Below are 18,257 nucleotides of genomic sequence, written 5' to 3'. Positions count from 1 at the left end.
AAGCAGTAATAATTAATCCTGATAAGACAAGCACATACAGTAATACAGATACTTTACTATATGCATCAGAATCTATGAGCAGAACTGATGAAAGACATAAAAAAGGGATTTTGACAACACATGTATTTCATGTACAAGAATGGGCACATGTGAGAGTGTGTGTCTAAGTGTTTTGTAGTGTGTACCTCTGTATTATTAGGCTTTTGCTGTGTGCTTAATTATTTAAATAACCACTCCATTGTCACAATGGATAAAAATCCAGGAGGAAACACATTAAGGAAGACTTTAAGTATATAATAACAGCATGTATGTAGGGTGTGAAGACACACACCAGGAACCAGAGCATACAAGATGAATAAGTGCTTGCTCTTGTGAATACAATAGCTGGCAAAGAGAAAGTAAATTAGGCTTGTACACACGCTATTAAGGGGGCTTTTAACTGCATTACTGATCACAAAACAGCACTAAACTGAACATGACATTATCCTCAGTCCAAATCTGGAAAAAGCTGGAAAAGCTGTAGAAAAAAGCTTTACACATAATCAATTTTTCTACATTAGAGAAATAAAATTTTCTTGTTTGCTCTGTTAGATTATTAATTTTCATTCTCCATTTGGTTTCAAGTTATTATATTGTGGTAATAGTTATAAAGAGATGTCATTTTAGCTGCATAATTAACTGTCTGATACCAGTATTACTGTTGATGTCTGTGCATTGATTGGATAAGTAAGAGGAGACACTGAGGGAGACGTTTAGAGGAGAAACAGATGTGAAAGGTGCCAAGACGAAGAAGGAGAAAGACTGAGAGAAAAGGATGTGGTCTGCCGTATGTATGTATGACCGGAGCAAGCCCAGATTACTCACATCCTCATAGATGTCAAAGAACGTCGCCATGATGGCGTTTTGGATGGCTCCCAAATCTGACTGGTCCCAGTGGATGTGGAACATTCTTCCTACACTGTGGCAACTGGCGTTGTTACAGGGCACGTTCTCCAACAGGAAGGCCTGCTGACCACTGGAGGCAGAGAGAGAGAGAGAGAGAGAGAGAGAGAGAGAGAGAGAGAGAGAGAGAGAGAGAGAGAGAGAGAGAGAGAGAGAGAGAGAGAGAGAGAGATGAATGTTATCATTTTAGAAGGTGACAAGAAGAGAAAATTAGTTTATGCCTCAGCTGATCAGTCTGGCAGGTTATCAGCTGAATCATGTCAGCTGAATTAAACGTGCTGGTGTGTTGGTATCTATAACTCTCTGCTGACTCTTCATACCATTTCTGATGCTGACCCTGGTCCCCGCAAACTTACCTCTCACCTCCAGCCTCCTCCTGTTACACGCAGTCTAAGCAGGACATTACTCAGTTCACTCTGATGTTTGGTTTGAGATCACAATGATGAGTCTAAGTAAATGTATTTGTGACAATAAATAAGTGTCTCTCAATTTTAAATGGTGGCATTTACTTTACTTTTACAACCAAATGACATTTGTTATATTTAACAGCAAACAGCTTTGGACCGTATTTTAATGATCTCAGTGGATGGATTAAAGCACAAGGAGCAAGTGTATTTAAGACATGTCCAATTCCACTTTTGCTAATTTAATGGCAGAAAATATGTTTGCAGGCCAGGCGCATGGTTCAAAAGTGTTGTATTCTATTAATAACCATGGGTGTGTTTTGTGTGTAACGTGTGATAAACAATCAGAATGCCATCTTCCATTTCCTTGAAAAGCCAGGTGTGTTTACACCTTGGCGGATTTGTATTTGTCAGATTTGCCAGGTAGTAAGAAAGAACACTTCTCTGCAGAGGATCACAGACGAGGCGGGGGAGGTGTGCAGAGCAGAGACAGCTGTTTATGGCTTGCAGCTCTTTCTCTCTCTCTCTCTTTCTCATTGACTGTCTTGTTTTCCCCCATTTCCCCTATTTCCTGGGGAAAATGTAATTAGGGCTGAAAGTTTTGTTTACAACCACAACAAGCAAGCAGGTTAAGAAACCCACATATTCAGACTGTATATGATCTCATCTGCTTCATTTCAGTATGGGTGGGGAACCTACATTCAACAGTCAGAGTTACATTGGTCAGTGTGTGTGTGTGTGTGTGTGTGTGTGTGTGTGTGTGTGTGTGTGTGTGTGTGTGTGTGTGTGTGTGTGTGTGTGTGTGAAGTTCAGCATGTTGTACCACTTTCTATGTAGGTACATATTACTGTTTTGATAATGCACCCCTAAAATTGCAGTAAAATACTGCGCCACTCGCTTCAGAACAGGTTTCTGTTGATCAACTGCGCAATAGCTTTTTGCTGCTTCAAGATAGCAATGTGCCAAAAACGCCCCTTACTTAAGACCAGCACACCCGTGTGCACTCAGAGGGGTGCATGAGCATTTTCTATTTAAACAACGTGGCTGCTGGACAGGAAAATGACAACTGCATCGGTCTGTTCTTTGTGCTGGGTGTCTTTAAAATCACCTCAGTCTCACTCAGTCTCTCCACAACTCATACTTACTTATAATGTAATCTAACGTGGCTCCAACTCCAATTGTCAAACTATTATTCAAGAATCTTGATGAAGCCCCCTTTACCTTTTGGCATCTAGTACCTTTTGGCCTCAGAGACTTTGTTTTCAACACAAATTCAAATTCTGCTACATATTAAATTTTCGAGCGTATTTTTTCTTGATGAGAGCTGCCTCAGGCCGGAACCCCTGGAAGCTCCTGTGATAGTAGAACATCCACAGGCACTGCTCTCGTGCTCTGTTCCACATATGTGAAAAGTATTCCTTGCTGCACACACAGCAAAACACAACAACTTGCACATTAGCAATAAGAAACATTAAAAAAATTACTTTTGTCTATCAACAGGTCAAATCATTTTTTTATGTGCATTTTTGTACATACAAGGTGATGAGACATTTGTAGGTGTTCATTTTTGTGTAACCACACCCTGTGGCTTCTTTTTATAGCCAAGTGGTGAGTGATTTACTCGAGATGAAATAAAACCCAAACACAATTGGACTCTTTTTTCCTCTTCCTCTCTGCCTCTGCTTTGTGTGCTCACTCTTTGTCACCATCTCCCTTTGAATCTGTGCGGAGACTGAATCCCCCTCTTTATCTATGTGTCTTTCTGTCTTGGCTCTGTTGGCTCTCTGTACCTGTTCTTAGATCTCTGTGGGAGTGGTGACCTGAAAAAAAAAAAAAATCCACAAGAGCTGGACTAAAAATAAAATAATCGTGAAAGTCCTCTCTTTCTCAGGATTTTAGATTACTCATCCCCAACACCCCTCCCCACACTCAAACTATGCCAGTGCAAGTGTCTTGGGAGTGGAGGTGAAGGAACACCACGAGGTATGAGTCTGATGGGACATCTGCCAGCTAGTCTGCTTTAAAAACTTGAAAGACTGTGTGAGGCAGTGTTGGAGAAACATTAAATCTGCCTTCCTTGTGGCAGAATACTCACCTGTCACTGGGATAGAAAAGGAGAGACTTTAGGCACAAAAAGAAACACATCAAAATGCGTAGAAAGGGCTCCTTCATAAAATGTGGATTGATTGATTACTGTCATTGATATGATGCTGTCATCTTTTCACAAACTGTGTCGACTTTGCTTGTGGAGGATTTAAACTGACGTATGGTAAACAGCAAGATAGAGACAGAGAGACGGATCCATTTTTTTAATGTCCCAACCATACAATGTGACAGAGCTAATCTTATTATTTCCTCTTCCACAAAACTAGACACAGAAAAAAAATCAGCGTGAAAGCAGAAAATTTGGAGAAGACAATAATGACAAGTCTCATCACCAATATCAAAACATCAATATCTCCACTTGCACACAGACGCACACAGTATGCACAATATAAAACACGGGCTGTGAGTGCACAGAGTAAGGCTGATACCAGGGTAATAAATGCTGTTTTACACAACCAATAAATCCAAGTGGTCAGATTGGTACTTGAAATGTGCTTTTTAAGCCTCTCCAAAGCTCTCAGCCTGGTTTTAGGGAAAATGGTGGCAATGTGAACAAACAGTAACAGAGTGCAAGTTAATTAGCTTTGTTGTTATTATATTTTATCGTTGTAATTTTGTCCTGAAGTAGCTAATAGATAATAAAAAGTACACAAGACATAGCAAGCACTAGGTTTTCATCAAGAACATGTTTATGAGGCACGACATTAGGAGTGTTGGACAAGAAACTTTTAAAATATATAATTTAAAATATAATTTTTTATATATATATATAAATATTACATAAATAATATATGTTTTTAAATACATACAGTATAAACATCACTGGGAATTCAAATAATGAAATACAGTATATAAGGTGAGTAGTCTGGGCGTTAGTCGGTGTATTACAGTATTATTATTTAGGCAGCACAATCAATGGCGACAAAAAGATCAAGTTAATAACCAAACTTTACATCTTTTTTTCTTTTCTTTCTGGGAGAAACCGATTCACTGAGTGACCACCCCTGAGGCAAACAAGTTCACTTTTTCATTTTGTCGCAACATTTCAAATGCTTTCACATTTGGTCTGACAATTAGCTGGAATCAACAGCTGGCCTTGCAACATGAGGAGTAAGTGCTCCCCGCAATAATGTGGTTATTGTACAGGCAGCTAAAATGCATAAACGCTCATTCAGTGGGTGATTCAGCTGTCAATAATGACAACATCTGTATTTAAAACACTGCAGCAAAGTGCAGGAATTTAATTAATTGCTAAAGTGGTCATATAATGCTTCAGGCACACCAATTAAAACGGTGTCAGTTGAGATGACGTTTTTCTATGTAGACGTGCTCATGTTTCAGGATGTCTGCATCTGTGAGTAGTCTCGGGAGGAGGTGAAGAATGGAGCTGGGGCTTGTACCGGTTTAACTGACTTTAGCTACATATATAAGGTGGAGATTTGGTTAAAGGTCATTCTTTGTAATCCGTCAATACTGGGTTTGCACTAGACCCTTGCTCCCTCCTCATTAGGCATGAAGGTAACAGCACAGCACCCATAGAATGTGGCCAGTTGTCACAAAGGACCTGCCACTGCAGCGCCTATCGGTCGGCTCAACGGCAGATAATCAGGCCTCTAACTCCAGGGATTTGTCACAATTTCTCAGGGAAAGTGTGTGTGTGTGTGTGTGTGTGTGTGTGTGTGTGTGTGTGTGTGTGTGTGTGTGTCTCTCCATGTGTGAAAAGAAATATAGCCATTTCAAAGTTTCAGGCTGAACTTTAAGCAGGATAATGTGTGTGTTTCCTTTCTGAGATTTTTGTACATCAAAAGAAGCTCTCTCCAGCACTGCAGGGGTGCTGATGGTGGAGATGAACTTACAGTCATACACACGCACACACGCAGTTACAAACACACACAGAGCTACAGAGACAACAAAAAACCTCTTGGCTTTGTGTTGACTCCTGCAGATTTAACTGCAAACTTATTGATATGTTATAGACAAATTTACACACACACATAACTACATCAAAGCATTATTACCATCTAAAACATGACATGTGGACCATTTACAAAATGTCACACTTCCAGCCAAATAAAGGTGTTACCAGCAGGTTGTGAATATGCATCAGGATTCACTGTCACGCTGACACATTAATGACTCTGATCATTGTTTAGACTGTAGTGATCACTGAGAATCTGCTTCAAGTTAAACCTAACTAACAAAATAAAAGAACGCCATGGAGAGCCTGCTGCTCAACTGTCAAGTTTGTCAGCAATTAAAGGGGTTAAAGAAAGGTTCACAATTTCTGAAGTCTGTCTTTAACAATAGTCAGATGCCCATATAAAGACTGAAACAGCTTTTGATTGGTGTAATTATTCCTTGTCTTCATACAGGCCATCAATTCCTAATGTGCTTCCTATGTAAGTACATAGTCATTGAGACACTGCACTCAGGGCGGCAATGGAGGACATGTCATGGGTTCACCAAAGTCATTAAACACCATGAATGTCTGTGCCAAATTTCACCAACAGAACAATTACACACACCTGTCAACAGTCACTGCCATCTCTGCAGCCACAGCACTAATAATCCGATACAGGATTAATATTATGATGGAGACAAACTGATCTGGTCTCACTAAAATGTGAGAGGAAATGATGAAATATGAACTCAAACCATTACTATGGCCTCTAGTGCACTTTTAGCCTATGTCTGCACCAATGTCGTGTGTGTGTGTGTGTGTGTGTGTGTGTGTGTGCCTGTGGGGAGGCTTCCAGTGTTTCCAGCTCCATCCACCTCCCCTCTAATTGGCCCCCAGAGGGGCAGTCAGCTGGCAGGAGGCTGAGCAGGCTGATCACACCGATGACCCTTCTTCCCCCCCCCACCTAAAACACTTCGAGAGGCCACTGTTACCTGTCCACCTTTCACCATTCCCTCATCCATCCATCCACTCATCCCTGCATCTGTCTATTCATCTCCCTCTAGCCGAGAGCCTAGTCTAACCTGGCCATCTCCTTTTTTGATGTCCTTCTTTTCCTTTTATTTCTCTTTTCCTCTTATCCTCTCATCTACAACCCCCCTCCTCCACCATTCATCCACCCATCCATCCACCTTTGTTCCAGATTTTCATCTTTTTGCTTGCCAATCAAAACACCCAGGACCCTGTTAAAATGCCCTCAAGTTGTGTGTTATTTTCACAAAGTGAGGTGTGGGTGCATTTGATGATGCTCTTTTCAGTTTTTATGATGGCAACACAGCAGCAAACTGCTCTCTTCTATCTTTTATAAAATTACCCTCCATCCCTCTCTTAAAGCTCTCTGCTATCCTCCACTTCTCAAACCCTCTGTGAGGGAGGATATCTTTAGAGCTAGTCTGCCTGTAGTCATGCACTTTTTATTTAATTCTCTTAATTATGAACTTATTAGAGCGACTTCATTTTTGCCTAGTTAAAACTTAAAAAAATAATGGAGGAATAAGAAACCTCTGGACGTATGCTTCAGAAAAACAGAGAAATACTGAACTGACATGTACACTTTTATTGCTACTACTACAAAGTAACAATTATCCAACACCACCACCAACAACAACAAGCAACGGTGATGAATGGAAAACCAAGTTGATATTGTAAGGGATGTATTGAATGATATGAAAATGTACAGCAGAGCAGTCTGTCACCTGGGAGCAGCTCATACGAGCTGAAGGAATCTGGAAATCTTGGATCAAGCTAAATTAATTCTGGCTCCAGCTGTGGCATTAGCAAAGGATGTTTACTAGCATGTTTGCAGAGTGTAGATGGTCATGTCGGTCTGTGTGGAGATGCAGCGTGGAGGCTGCAGTGGAGACGCCAGACTGATGGAGAGGACGTGGAGCAAAATGCTGTCAGGTTAGGGTTTTTTTTTAAGGCATTTTATTTTTATTAAGTTGGAAATGGAAAGGCAATGATGTCCAAAAAAGGACATCTTTCTACCCTGGGAGAGTTTGTCACCCATAAATACTTTACCTCTTTGTCAGGTGCTTTCACAGACTCACATATTACTTCCTATTACTTTCAAAGGAATTTGTGAGATGCAGGTTGCAGGTTCATAAAGACCCCATCCTGATAACAGACGCCCTGGAATGCTTGGTGTGTATTGGGCTCTTGTCTGCTGAAGGTGATGAGGTATTTACAGTATAGAGGGGGAAGCGGTTGACTTGGTGGAAATGTTAATGAGGTTTAGCTTGGTGACAGAAGTGTGGTATGCAGCACCTGTCCTTTTTGTGCTGTCTGGTAACAGTGTGTAACCGCTTAATAAAAACAGGACCAAAGATGGGAAACAAACAGAACATACATAAACTTACTTGCCTGGAGCACGTTGTGCAGTGCGAACGGTCAACGCAGACAAAATTTACGTTACACAGACCCATGTGGACCCTAGCAGATATGTGGACACAGTGGAAACCATGAAGTGGCCTTAGACAAACATGGTCAATAATAAGACTAACATAAGGCTAACAACAGACATCAATTTGAAACAGTAAAATATTTTTGGTTCATTATGAAACTGTGGTGGGACGTCAGCCCTTCACTGGCCAAGATGAGTTTGTGTTCACACTGCTAAAAGAATGTGGCCCGAACCACCTCTGAATGTGGGCTGAGTGATTGTATCTAAAATGCATCTTGGGTGTGTTTACACCTGTACTTTGAGCTGTCCACTTGTGAGCGGGTCAGGCGAGCTGGATGTTATTGCCAGTGAAACAACAGCCAACAACCTAAGGGCTATCCCTGTGTCAAACAATACTAACGCAAGGTGTATTTATGACATGTCAAAGGATAAAGAGGAGCAGCTTAATGGAACCGTTTTGCTCGGCAAATGGATGAAGCGACTGACAGTAACAAGGACTGTTTATTGATAAGATACATCAAATTCACTGAGTCAGACAATTTTAAGATTTGTTTTTCTGCAAATGTGTAACCAACAGCCACTGCAGACGAACTGTTCATAGCAAATCATTGACACTTCCTTGAAAGAGGCTGATCTGAAATTGGGGGACTGTGTGAGGATCTGCACAGTTGGGTCAGGCAGTGGCTGGGAAACAAGCAGGGCTGCAAGCGTGAATCAATCATTTCCCCCAATATGCAGTGGACACATTGCATGATGATTGCATGACACTGAGAGGCGCTAGCATCTAAACAGCTGAGTCCTGAGCTGAATGATGTAATACCAGACATCATTGACACAGTAAACTATATCAAAAAAGACTCATCAAAGCCCACATTTTTTTATGCACTGTGCTAGGAAATGCGATCCAATCACACAGCTGTTTTGTTTCAAAGCGGGTCCCTATGCCTATCCCATGGGAGGGTTTTAGTCAGGGGGTTGAACTGTGGGATGAGATCAGAATCTTCTTGGAAGAAGACGGAAATGAACCAAAAAGTTCACCATTAACAACTTTCTCATGAAACCTGCAAACCTCAGTGACATATTTCAGAAACTCAATGAACTGAATGTGCAGATGCAGGGCATCAACACACCTTCCACAGCTGGCAGATAAAATCACATCATTCACAAGGACACTGAAGGTGTGGGAGCAGCCAGTGAGAGAGGGGAACAAAGGCTAATTTCAGAGCCAGAAATCATTCATCAAGGTCAACAAGCTCCAGAACACAGTGATACCATGTATGAAAACTCATATCTCTGCCTTACAAAAACATTTCCAGAGGGATTTCCCAGTGCAGTCCCAGATTCTGCACAATATAAATGGACCCCAGACCCCTTCAGTGCAGCACCAGCTGCTGACTTCAGCACTGCAGAAGAGAAACAGTTCATTGATGTCACCTCTGATTCACCATTGAGGATGCAGTTTAAGGCCAGGACATTGACTGCATTTTGGATGCCAGTGGAAAAGGACTACCCACAGCTAGGCTGGAGAGTACTTGCCACACTCCTTCCTTTTGACACATCCTAGCTGTGCAACATTTTTCTGCGATTGCCTCAATCAAGAAAAAAATACAGATCAAAAGTGGACACTAAAGATGAGCTAAGAGTGGCTGTCTCACAGCTGCATCCTCAGTTTGAGAAGACTTGCAACACAAAGGAAGCCCACACCAGTCATTGAAAAGAAGTGCAATTCTTGCAGAGAAAATGTTCAGGTGTTTTTTTTCCCAGGGAGTTAGTAAACTTGCCATTTTTGTGCAGAGAAGCAGTTTTGAGTAAAGAAAGAAGATGCATGCTGCAGTGCCACTTTTGATTTCTTCCACTTTAGTCCCTCATTTAGTTTTTTGCAGTAAGATGTCACACTGAAGGTGCAGTTCTGTATTAATTACAATGTTTCAAATTAATTCTAGAGGTATAGGAGTTTGCAAGCAAATGCTGTATCTGGTAATGTGTTTATGTAGCACCAGCATTTTGGTCCCCACAAAGCTGTCTCACCATTCTGATAGCAGAATACAATACTACTTCCTGTAGCACAGTATTGTCTTAATAAAGCATCAGAGGGGGTTGTACCACAGTTTCTTCCCACACTGCCTTAGTGCAGATGGAACGTTTGTGTCATGGTTTAAGACTTCTGGACACAAATGCAGACACCACAGCAATGTTGGTGCTGTTCAAAGATTTATTTGATAAAGAAAACACAAGGGTCTTACTTTGAAGGTGAAACTAAAATCTGATCTCAGGCAGAAGGGGAACCATGGACCACAAACTAAGGCAAAAACTCAGAAAAATAAGGGGAAACTAACAGAGACACAAGGAATCACAAGAGAAACCTAACAGAAGCACTAGGACTCAAACTGAACAGGTAATCCATGCTGGAACACAACAGACAAACTGATAACGACAGAGGGGAAGACGAGAGACTTAAATATACACAAGGGGAGCAGGTAACAAGACATTAGGGCAGGGCAGACAATCACGATGGAGGGAAAACTAGACAAAGACAGGAAGTAAACATAAAGGTTACACAAATAGTCTTATCAGGGGTAGACAGTTGCTGTGTCTCAACTTGAATACTTCAGTCAGTACTCTCACAGGTACACTGAGTACAAAGTATAATCACTGAGGTAGTGCCTGAATTTCAACAGGGTAGTGTTGTCCCAGATCAAAGACTGCCATTGTGCACTCACCGGAAATGATGATAATTTTTTGTGATGCAAAATTTATTTTTTATTTTTTTAACCTTGGGAGGTTCACCTTTGTGCCATTTAAGGACAGGACTTGAACTGCCTCGATTTCAATAAAAACTAGAAAAATGGTGCTGTTGAAAAATGTTTGACTGACAGTGTAACTAATCACCAAACTATTGACAGACAGTGAGCAAGAGAGACAGAGTGACGGAGAGAGAAAGAGACAATGACAAAAGGTAAGGCAAGGGAAGGGGTGGGCAGGTCCACAAAAATAAAGTGACAGTGAGACAGTGATATGTTGTCAAGACCGTGAGGTGCTGTGGTTTCTCATTCTGCAGCCACTGTGGTGATGAACGCAGGCGATGACTCACGGTGACACACAATCAAAGTCAAAGTACATTCTTTGGTAGTGTTATTCATCTACACAGTCCGCCTGCCGTCCCTCACTCTTTCAATCTCCCTGTCTGTCCCTGGCTGCTTATTTGTCCCACACTTTGGTGTGTCACAAAGTCCACTTTCTTTTTAGTCTGTCCTTGTGTGTCTTTTTATTCACAAGATCACACAACAGTAACTTACAAATGAATTTGTTTTATAACGAAGTAAAACAAGATGTTCACTAGAAAATAAATTCATAACACATAAAGCAAGAAACACGACATCCATTCCCTTTCCATCACTCTCCTGTTAATTATTGCTACTATTTTCAATTCCACATGTAATGCAGTTCATCTGAAGCTTAGACCAGTGTTGTTAGCTTGCCAGTAAACACAGCTGGGAAACAATAATGACTTGAATAACACTGAGTAGTTGAGTAATTGAGATGGTTGGTGGGAGTGTGAGATAGATCTGTGGTAAAGCCTGGATGTGAATCTGGGTACTGGACTTGAAGTCCCCATCTGTCACCACAATACTGCTCCCCCAGTGGCCTTAACACTGGCTTTGGTGATGTATTCACTGGAATAAACTTCCAAAATGACTGGCTGAGTTTCTGATTCAGTAACAGACAGCATGTAAACACTTTGCTACACTCAACTGTACATGGGAATTAAAAAAAAAAACAAAAAAAAAACCATGGAAGTGCTAAAACCTGCAGTTCTTCAAATGACCCCTGGAAGCTCCAAAAGTGAGTCAATCCCCATAGACACCCATGTTAAAATGCCCAGTTTGAGAGCAGAAACAGCCTGGTACAAAACAATTTCAGTCTCTGTAGCTAATTTCCCCTTTATGACAACTGTTCAAGGGTGAGTTTTTATATGAGTCACCAGTTAAAATGTCATTAAGGCATAAAGTTCTGAATAATTGAGGGTGTGCTTGCCACAAACCAGCATACACCAAGGTCTCAGCTCCACACACAAATCACCTATTTGCCCATTTTTTTCGGGAGTTAGGCAGATTCAGGCACTGGCAAGAAGGTGACTGCTAAGCAGCTCTTCAGAAACCTATGGGTGATATGGGTGACGGAGGATATCCATCTTTATTTACAGTCTATGGATAGAACCTAAACTAATATAGTCAGATGCATTTCAAACAAATGTGAAAAGTTAAATGAGTTTATGCGATGTACAGCAGGGGATTTATTCCAAATTCTACGTTTCAAACACTGCATACTCAGAGCAGTTGATGCTTACACGCATTACATCGCCTAGATATAGGCTGAATTATTACTGGCATAAATATATATGTCAACACATGACAGAGGGTTGCAAACTAGAGATGTATTTATATGAACACATTAAAGATTATGACTTCAAAGAAGCAGATGAACTTTCTGTTTAATGAAGCACAAATACACACCTCCACAGATTTTGCTGTACTAGCACTGCAGTGCTGCACACTAGAATGTGGCATAATGACAATCTTTAAAACTAATCATCAAATGGCAAACACCCTCTTTCATTATGCTAATACTGAGCAGCTCCCTAGAAAGCCACATAATTTTTTGTTTAGGAAGTCATCTGAAGCCAAACCAGCCTCCCACGAGAAAGGTGCACTTTGGAAGGAAAACATTGGGCAGGACTAACAAGGCAAATGTCTCGCGCTACTCCAGTTTCCTCTCTGGTATAAGTATCAAAAGTGGGAGACACACAGAGCAACCATACAGAGCTAACATACAGAGAGGAATGGATTTTTAACAGCATTGCCTAGCAACAGACTGCTAAGCTCTTGGAGGCTGCCTGGTTGGGGTGCATACTGATAGATGGAGACACACACACACATTTACTCTCACAGCAACACTAAAACTTAATGTGATGGAAGTCATCAGGGCATCAACAAGGTGAAGAGCAGCGAGCTTTACATAACCAAGAACATCAATTGTTGCTATATGTGATTGGAAACAGAATTAGGTGTTGTCATGACTTCAACTCTTGCGTTTATCACATTAAATCTGAGTTTACCACAGAGGTCAACGTTACAGTACTGTCAAGTTAACTGCTACCAATTTGAAGTCCATTACAAAGATACTAATTAGGAATTTTTATGTAGTTCACTGTCCTTTTGATCCTAATTATTGATGCAAACCACCACTCATAAAGTGCAGTGCAAAGACAGATTTAAAAGTACAAGTGTCCAATTGTTTATGACTAGTTTTTATTAGAGGATGTTGAGCCCAATAACTAGAAGTCACAAAGTTTTACTAACAAATGCTCAGAAAAGGCAAAGTCAAGCCCTGTGATAGTGCAATAAAGATTCATGGTGATATCATGAATGAATGCTAATAATTGTGTTTGCCATCATTATGTACAACTTATAACATATTGTGTGATTTCTGCAACAATTTCTGTGGCTTCTTTTTGAGTGGCTATGTGCAAACTGTTTGCAACCAGTGATGTGTACTCGTGCACTGAAGAGTTGCCATTGCACTCTTCAGTATAGTTTGTGTTGTGGACAAATCTACAGCACACAAAAACAGACATGTGTAAGTGGTGAACATTTAAACCATGTTGACGGCTGAAGATTCAGCTTCTGCAGGCAAATGTATTCATCTGTAGCTAATTAACATTCACGAGTTGGGCTTTTATTTAGATTTTTCATAAATTTGCAAAAAAAAAAACAAAACATGTCTTCACTTTGTCAGTATGGGTTACTGAGGGTAGATTGATTGCAAAAAGTGTTCAAAAAGCACAGATGTCAGTCACAGTGTGAAAAATGGTGCTGTTGAAAAGTCGATCTGAATATTGGCTAAACATAAAAAATGAAATAAAATGAAAAACGTTTAGATATACAATTTCCTTTAGAAACATCTTACTCGAAAAGATAATCACAGTCTCCCACGTGGACAACAAACAAACAAACCTATAAACTGCCCCCTGTGATATTTATGCCTGTACTGTATCTATGAACATGTGACTATTTTGACAAAAAGAAATAAGAGGTCCAAAAAAATGTTGAGTCAGTCATTTAGTTTTAAGCCTATCCTGCTAAAAGCTCTGACCCCAGACCCTGGGGATTCAAGACTGTGAAGCACCACTTCCTAACAGCCTGTAAAGATAAAGCAAGCTGGAATGTGGAGCTGTCCACAGCATTACTGGTGGTCATCAGTAGGACTGTGTAGATTATGACTCATTGCCATCATAATCACATTTATTTATTAATTTTATTTTTGTATTTCATCTTTTGTTGCTGGTGAAAGTTGCAGTACTGCATGTGGCGTCTTTGATATGAAATATAAACATAATACTGTGAATTATAGTGTTTATCATCACTGACTGTTTTCCATTCCATTATAGTAAAAATAACGGGACCTTTAAATGTCATCACAACTATTAGAGAAAAATACTGAGACGTATATCAACAATATGTCATTAAATATGAGCTAAATTTGTGCATCTTTACATGAATTATTATAGAAGTTGACTTTTCTGGTTTGATTAAGAAACTTGGGAGGACCAGTGTCAACTGTGCAAGACAACTACTCTTTTCATTTGATTGTCTTCATGTGAACTGTGTGATCTGTTTGTTAGATGTTTTGTAGATGTTAGTTTGTAGATTAACTGAAGCCCGGAGAGTAGTTTATAAATTTATTATCGCAATTTATATTTGAAACCAAAATTTTTTGCCCAAATTCTTCAGTCTTAGCCAAATCTGAATACAACAGTAAATCAAAGCGTCATCATAGCTAAACCTGACTGATAGTCCTGTATAAGGCTGTCCTGGTCCTACTACCCAGCAGTGTCTGAGTAGTTTAATAAGTGGGGGAAAATAAAGACCATAGAGGAGTGACAGAAGCAGAAGAGTAAGGGTGAGACAGAAAGACAGAGACAGAAAAACATTTCTGACTAAATCTTTCTCGTCCTATAAAATGCATGGTTACTGCATGTAGTAAGACAGACAGAGGAGATGAGGACAGAGATATTTGTTGTGATTTTGCTGGGCAACAACCTCAAGAAGAGGTTAACTACATTATGCTGTTACCGTCAGACAGTCACTGACCTACAGCCTGAAGACTTCTACACTTAAATGTGTGTATGTGCTGTATTTGGGGGAGTGCCACATCTCCCAAAGGCTTTTCCTGTCTTGTTGTTGAGTCACAACGCTCCTCGCCAAAGACACTTGTGTGATCTGAAAGTGCATCTTGATGGACGTTAATGGTTCCAATCAGTGGTGTCTACAATCACTAGTAATCAGTAGTAAGCAGGGTATAGCTCATCGTGATGTGCTGTCATGTATCGGTATGAGATACAACAGAAATCACTTATGTTCAGCCGTCTCCATCTGTGACCTCTTTTGAATTCCAGAAATAGCTCCCTCTCACCACACACTACTACATGCGTGGCTACATGTTGCATGTACACTCTTGCATACACACACAGACACGCAGAGCAGCCCAGTGGAGGGTGAAGTGTGACATTTAGACCATTTCTCCTGCGATAGGGGGCTCTTATGAAGCCGGGGTGGACCACTGCAACATCAAACACTCACAGGCAGCAGGACTCTCTGTCTCCCTGAGGGCACCGGATGAATGGAGAGAGAGAGTGTGTGTGTGTGTGTGTGTGTGTGTGTGTGTGTGTGCGTGTCTTCCTGTGAAATTGAAGCGTACCTGAGTAAAGAGAGTGGCTGGGCTGCTGGATGCACTGTCAGACATTCATAGTATATAAAAATAGTCCAGTAGTCTGACGACATCTGTGCAGCACTGTTTTCTTCAAGGAAACATCGCTTCTATCATTGTCAGCACAGCGGAGGGCTCTTAGATGCTGTAGGAGCTCTGTTCTCCATCTACATCATTACATCACTGACTAAATTTAATAAGGCTGGGAAACAGGAAGTTCTGTGAGAACACATTCACATCGTGCTGCTCATTTAAAAAAAAATGTTTCTTGGAATAAAGGCACTGCCAAGATCATATTTTGTACGGATATGGAAATCAAGATGTGTGCTTTGTTTACCTAATGATTAGTTGCGGTAGCTGCATGTGGCGCTTCATCAGTGCTACAGCCTTGGAAGACTTAGCGCCCCATAATTCAGCTAAAGTGCTTCCACTCTGACTCTTTATGAGCCAAAACAACTACAACTACCACTGCTACTGCTGCTCCAGAGAATGTAGATCATCACATTTGTTTCACTGTTAGAAACTGAGACCAGGTTTCTCATCTTCTCTGTGATTGGCTGGCTCACAAAAGCCTTGTCATACTGCCTCCTACAAAAAAATTGATTTGCTTCCTGCTGACAAACAAAAAACAAACAAAAACATGGCAGCTGTCCTGCAAACACTGACACATTTCACTTAGACTCTGCAGCTAAATCCATCTCTGAGTGCAACAGGAATGTATTTGCAAAGTTATGCTTCATTTTTCATTACAATACCAAGTTTCAACAGTTGTTATTAAGGCTTATTTAGGAGAGGAGCTGAGTGAAATTACATCATATAGATCTCTGTGTTTACTTATAGGTCCACTTTGTATCTGACTGTAATTTCACCAATTCTTGAGTGGTTGTTTTCAGGATTACTACTCCTACAATAAAACGATGGGGAATGAGAAAAAATTGCAAACTGCATAGCACAGTACAAAGTTTTTGCAGGAGCAAAAGTAGTGCAGTTAAGCTGTGCCCTTGAGAAATCTAATTGTTTTAGGAAATTCAAATAACCCAGAACCTTTTCACATATTCACTATTGTTTTGCCACACTCTCAAAAAAATGAGAGCAAGGAAGAAAGAAAGCAATTATGTGAGAAAAAAAAAGCAACAAAGACCTATTATACTAATATATGGGGGTTTTTCTGACTTTTAAGGGATTGTGACTGCAGACTAAGATTGAATAAGTGGCTTCTGATGTTGTATGATGACTTGCTCCTCTGCACAAATTCACTACAGTCAGATTACAACTGAGTGGAACCTCAGAGGTGAGGTTTTCATGCATTTAGGGAGCTCTCCTCCCCGTCTCCCTGCAGCATTTTCCAGACATTACAATATTTCACATAACCTTGGCAACACCAACACTTTTCCTCCCCTCTATATCTCTGGCACACATATACTGAACATGCACGGTCCGTCTCGTGCCCAATCCCTCAGAGAGCCCTAAAACCTTAACAAGGAAGATTTAATTAATTTTCAAAGTAAATGGGTGAGCAAAGAAGGGGCTATTATCTTTATGCTGAACGGAGGCAGTTGTGTGTTTCCATGGAGAGAGCATCTCTGGTGGTATTCAGGGAAACACTCTGGCTTTGATGTACAAAATGAGGGAGAGAGAAAGAGCGAGAACAAGGGAACGTACACCAGCTGATTGTTCTCTGTATCCACACAATGAGAGAGCAGGCAGATGGTCAGTATTTTGCTGAAATTCTAGGTTACAAGACTTTCTGCCACATTCTAAGTTAAATGGGAATTCATCATAGGAACCTTTAAACAAAGAGATTTTGCTGAAGCATATTACACTGTTGGATCCATTGTGTTACTTGGAAATTCTCATGAATATATCAGAGAAATCATTTTGAGCATACCAGATATACCATGCACCAGCACAAAATGATCATTTATCCAGACATCTGCCATAAAGAAGTTGTATTAAACAGCAAGAGCTTCCTGCTCTCCAAGACTCCTGATTTTGTACAGATGGTGCAGAGAGAAATCCACAAGAGACAGAAATCTCTCAACCAGTAGCCTCACACTTTACAGTTTTGCTCAAACCAGAAACTCTTTTTTTTTCTTACTGCAGTTGTCTTCAACAACAGTCATGACCTGTCTTCCATATGTGTGTCTAAAAGCCTAGAGGCCAATTTAAAGGTCTGATCAGTATTTTCCTCTGACATCAGCTGATCAGAGCTAAAATAGCCGCGGGAGGCAGATAGTGCTGTTAACTGCTGCTCATACCACACTCTTTATCACACTTTAATACACACACCTAACAAAAACAATTCACACACATCAGAGGAGAGTTCAGCACTTTTACAAGTGCAACAGCTTAGCACAGTGGGGGAGTTGACTAAAGTGAAGATCTCCACACCTGCACACATATGAATGCCCTTTAACAACTGACACAAGCAAACACAACATGAGGATACCTGTGGATCTCTCCACCTACACACACAGTGTGGGTGGTCGGGTACAAAATACCTCATAGACGGATGCCTTCTGCAAAAGCATATTACAAAACACATATTGTTACATACACAAATTGCACAAAAATGGGATTTTCTGTTGGTGAGCATGTGTTGTTGTCAATTATTTTTGCATCTCTGGTAAGAGCACAGCGCACAAACAAATATACTTGAATCTATAAAGAAACAGAG

At 40.6% G+C, this 18,257-nt stretch overlaps 1 protein-coding gene across 2 annotated transcripts in view; it reads right to left on the bottom strand.

Moving 5' to 3' along the window:
- The window catches only part of itfg1 (integrin alpha FG-GAP repeat containing 1), a 156,532-nt gene that overhangs the window by 50,496 nt on the left and 87,779 nt on the right, over positions 1-18,257 (bottom strand). For both annotated transcript variants that reach the window (XM_071489191.1, XM_071489190.1), the window contains exon 11: positions 865-1,015. In XM_071489191.1, coding sequence (XP_071345292.1) covers positions 865-1,015 — 151 coding nt within the window. The remainder of the gene's footprint in view (positions 1-864; positions 1,016-18,257) is intronic.

Source organism: Trachinotus anak, unplaced genomic scaffold (assembly GCF_046630095.1).
Source record: "Trachinotus anak isolate AG129_WGS33_773 ecotype Australia unplaced genomic scaffold, CSIRO_AGI_Tana_v1 ptg000011l, whole genome shotgun sequence".
NCBI lineage: Eukaryota > Metazoa > Chordata > Actinopteri > Carangiformes > Carangidae > Trachinotus > Trachinotus anak.
Note: the sequence above shows the minus strand (reverse complement) of the source record. Positions and strands in the feature narration are given on the sequence as shown.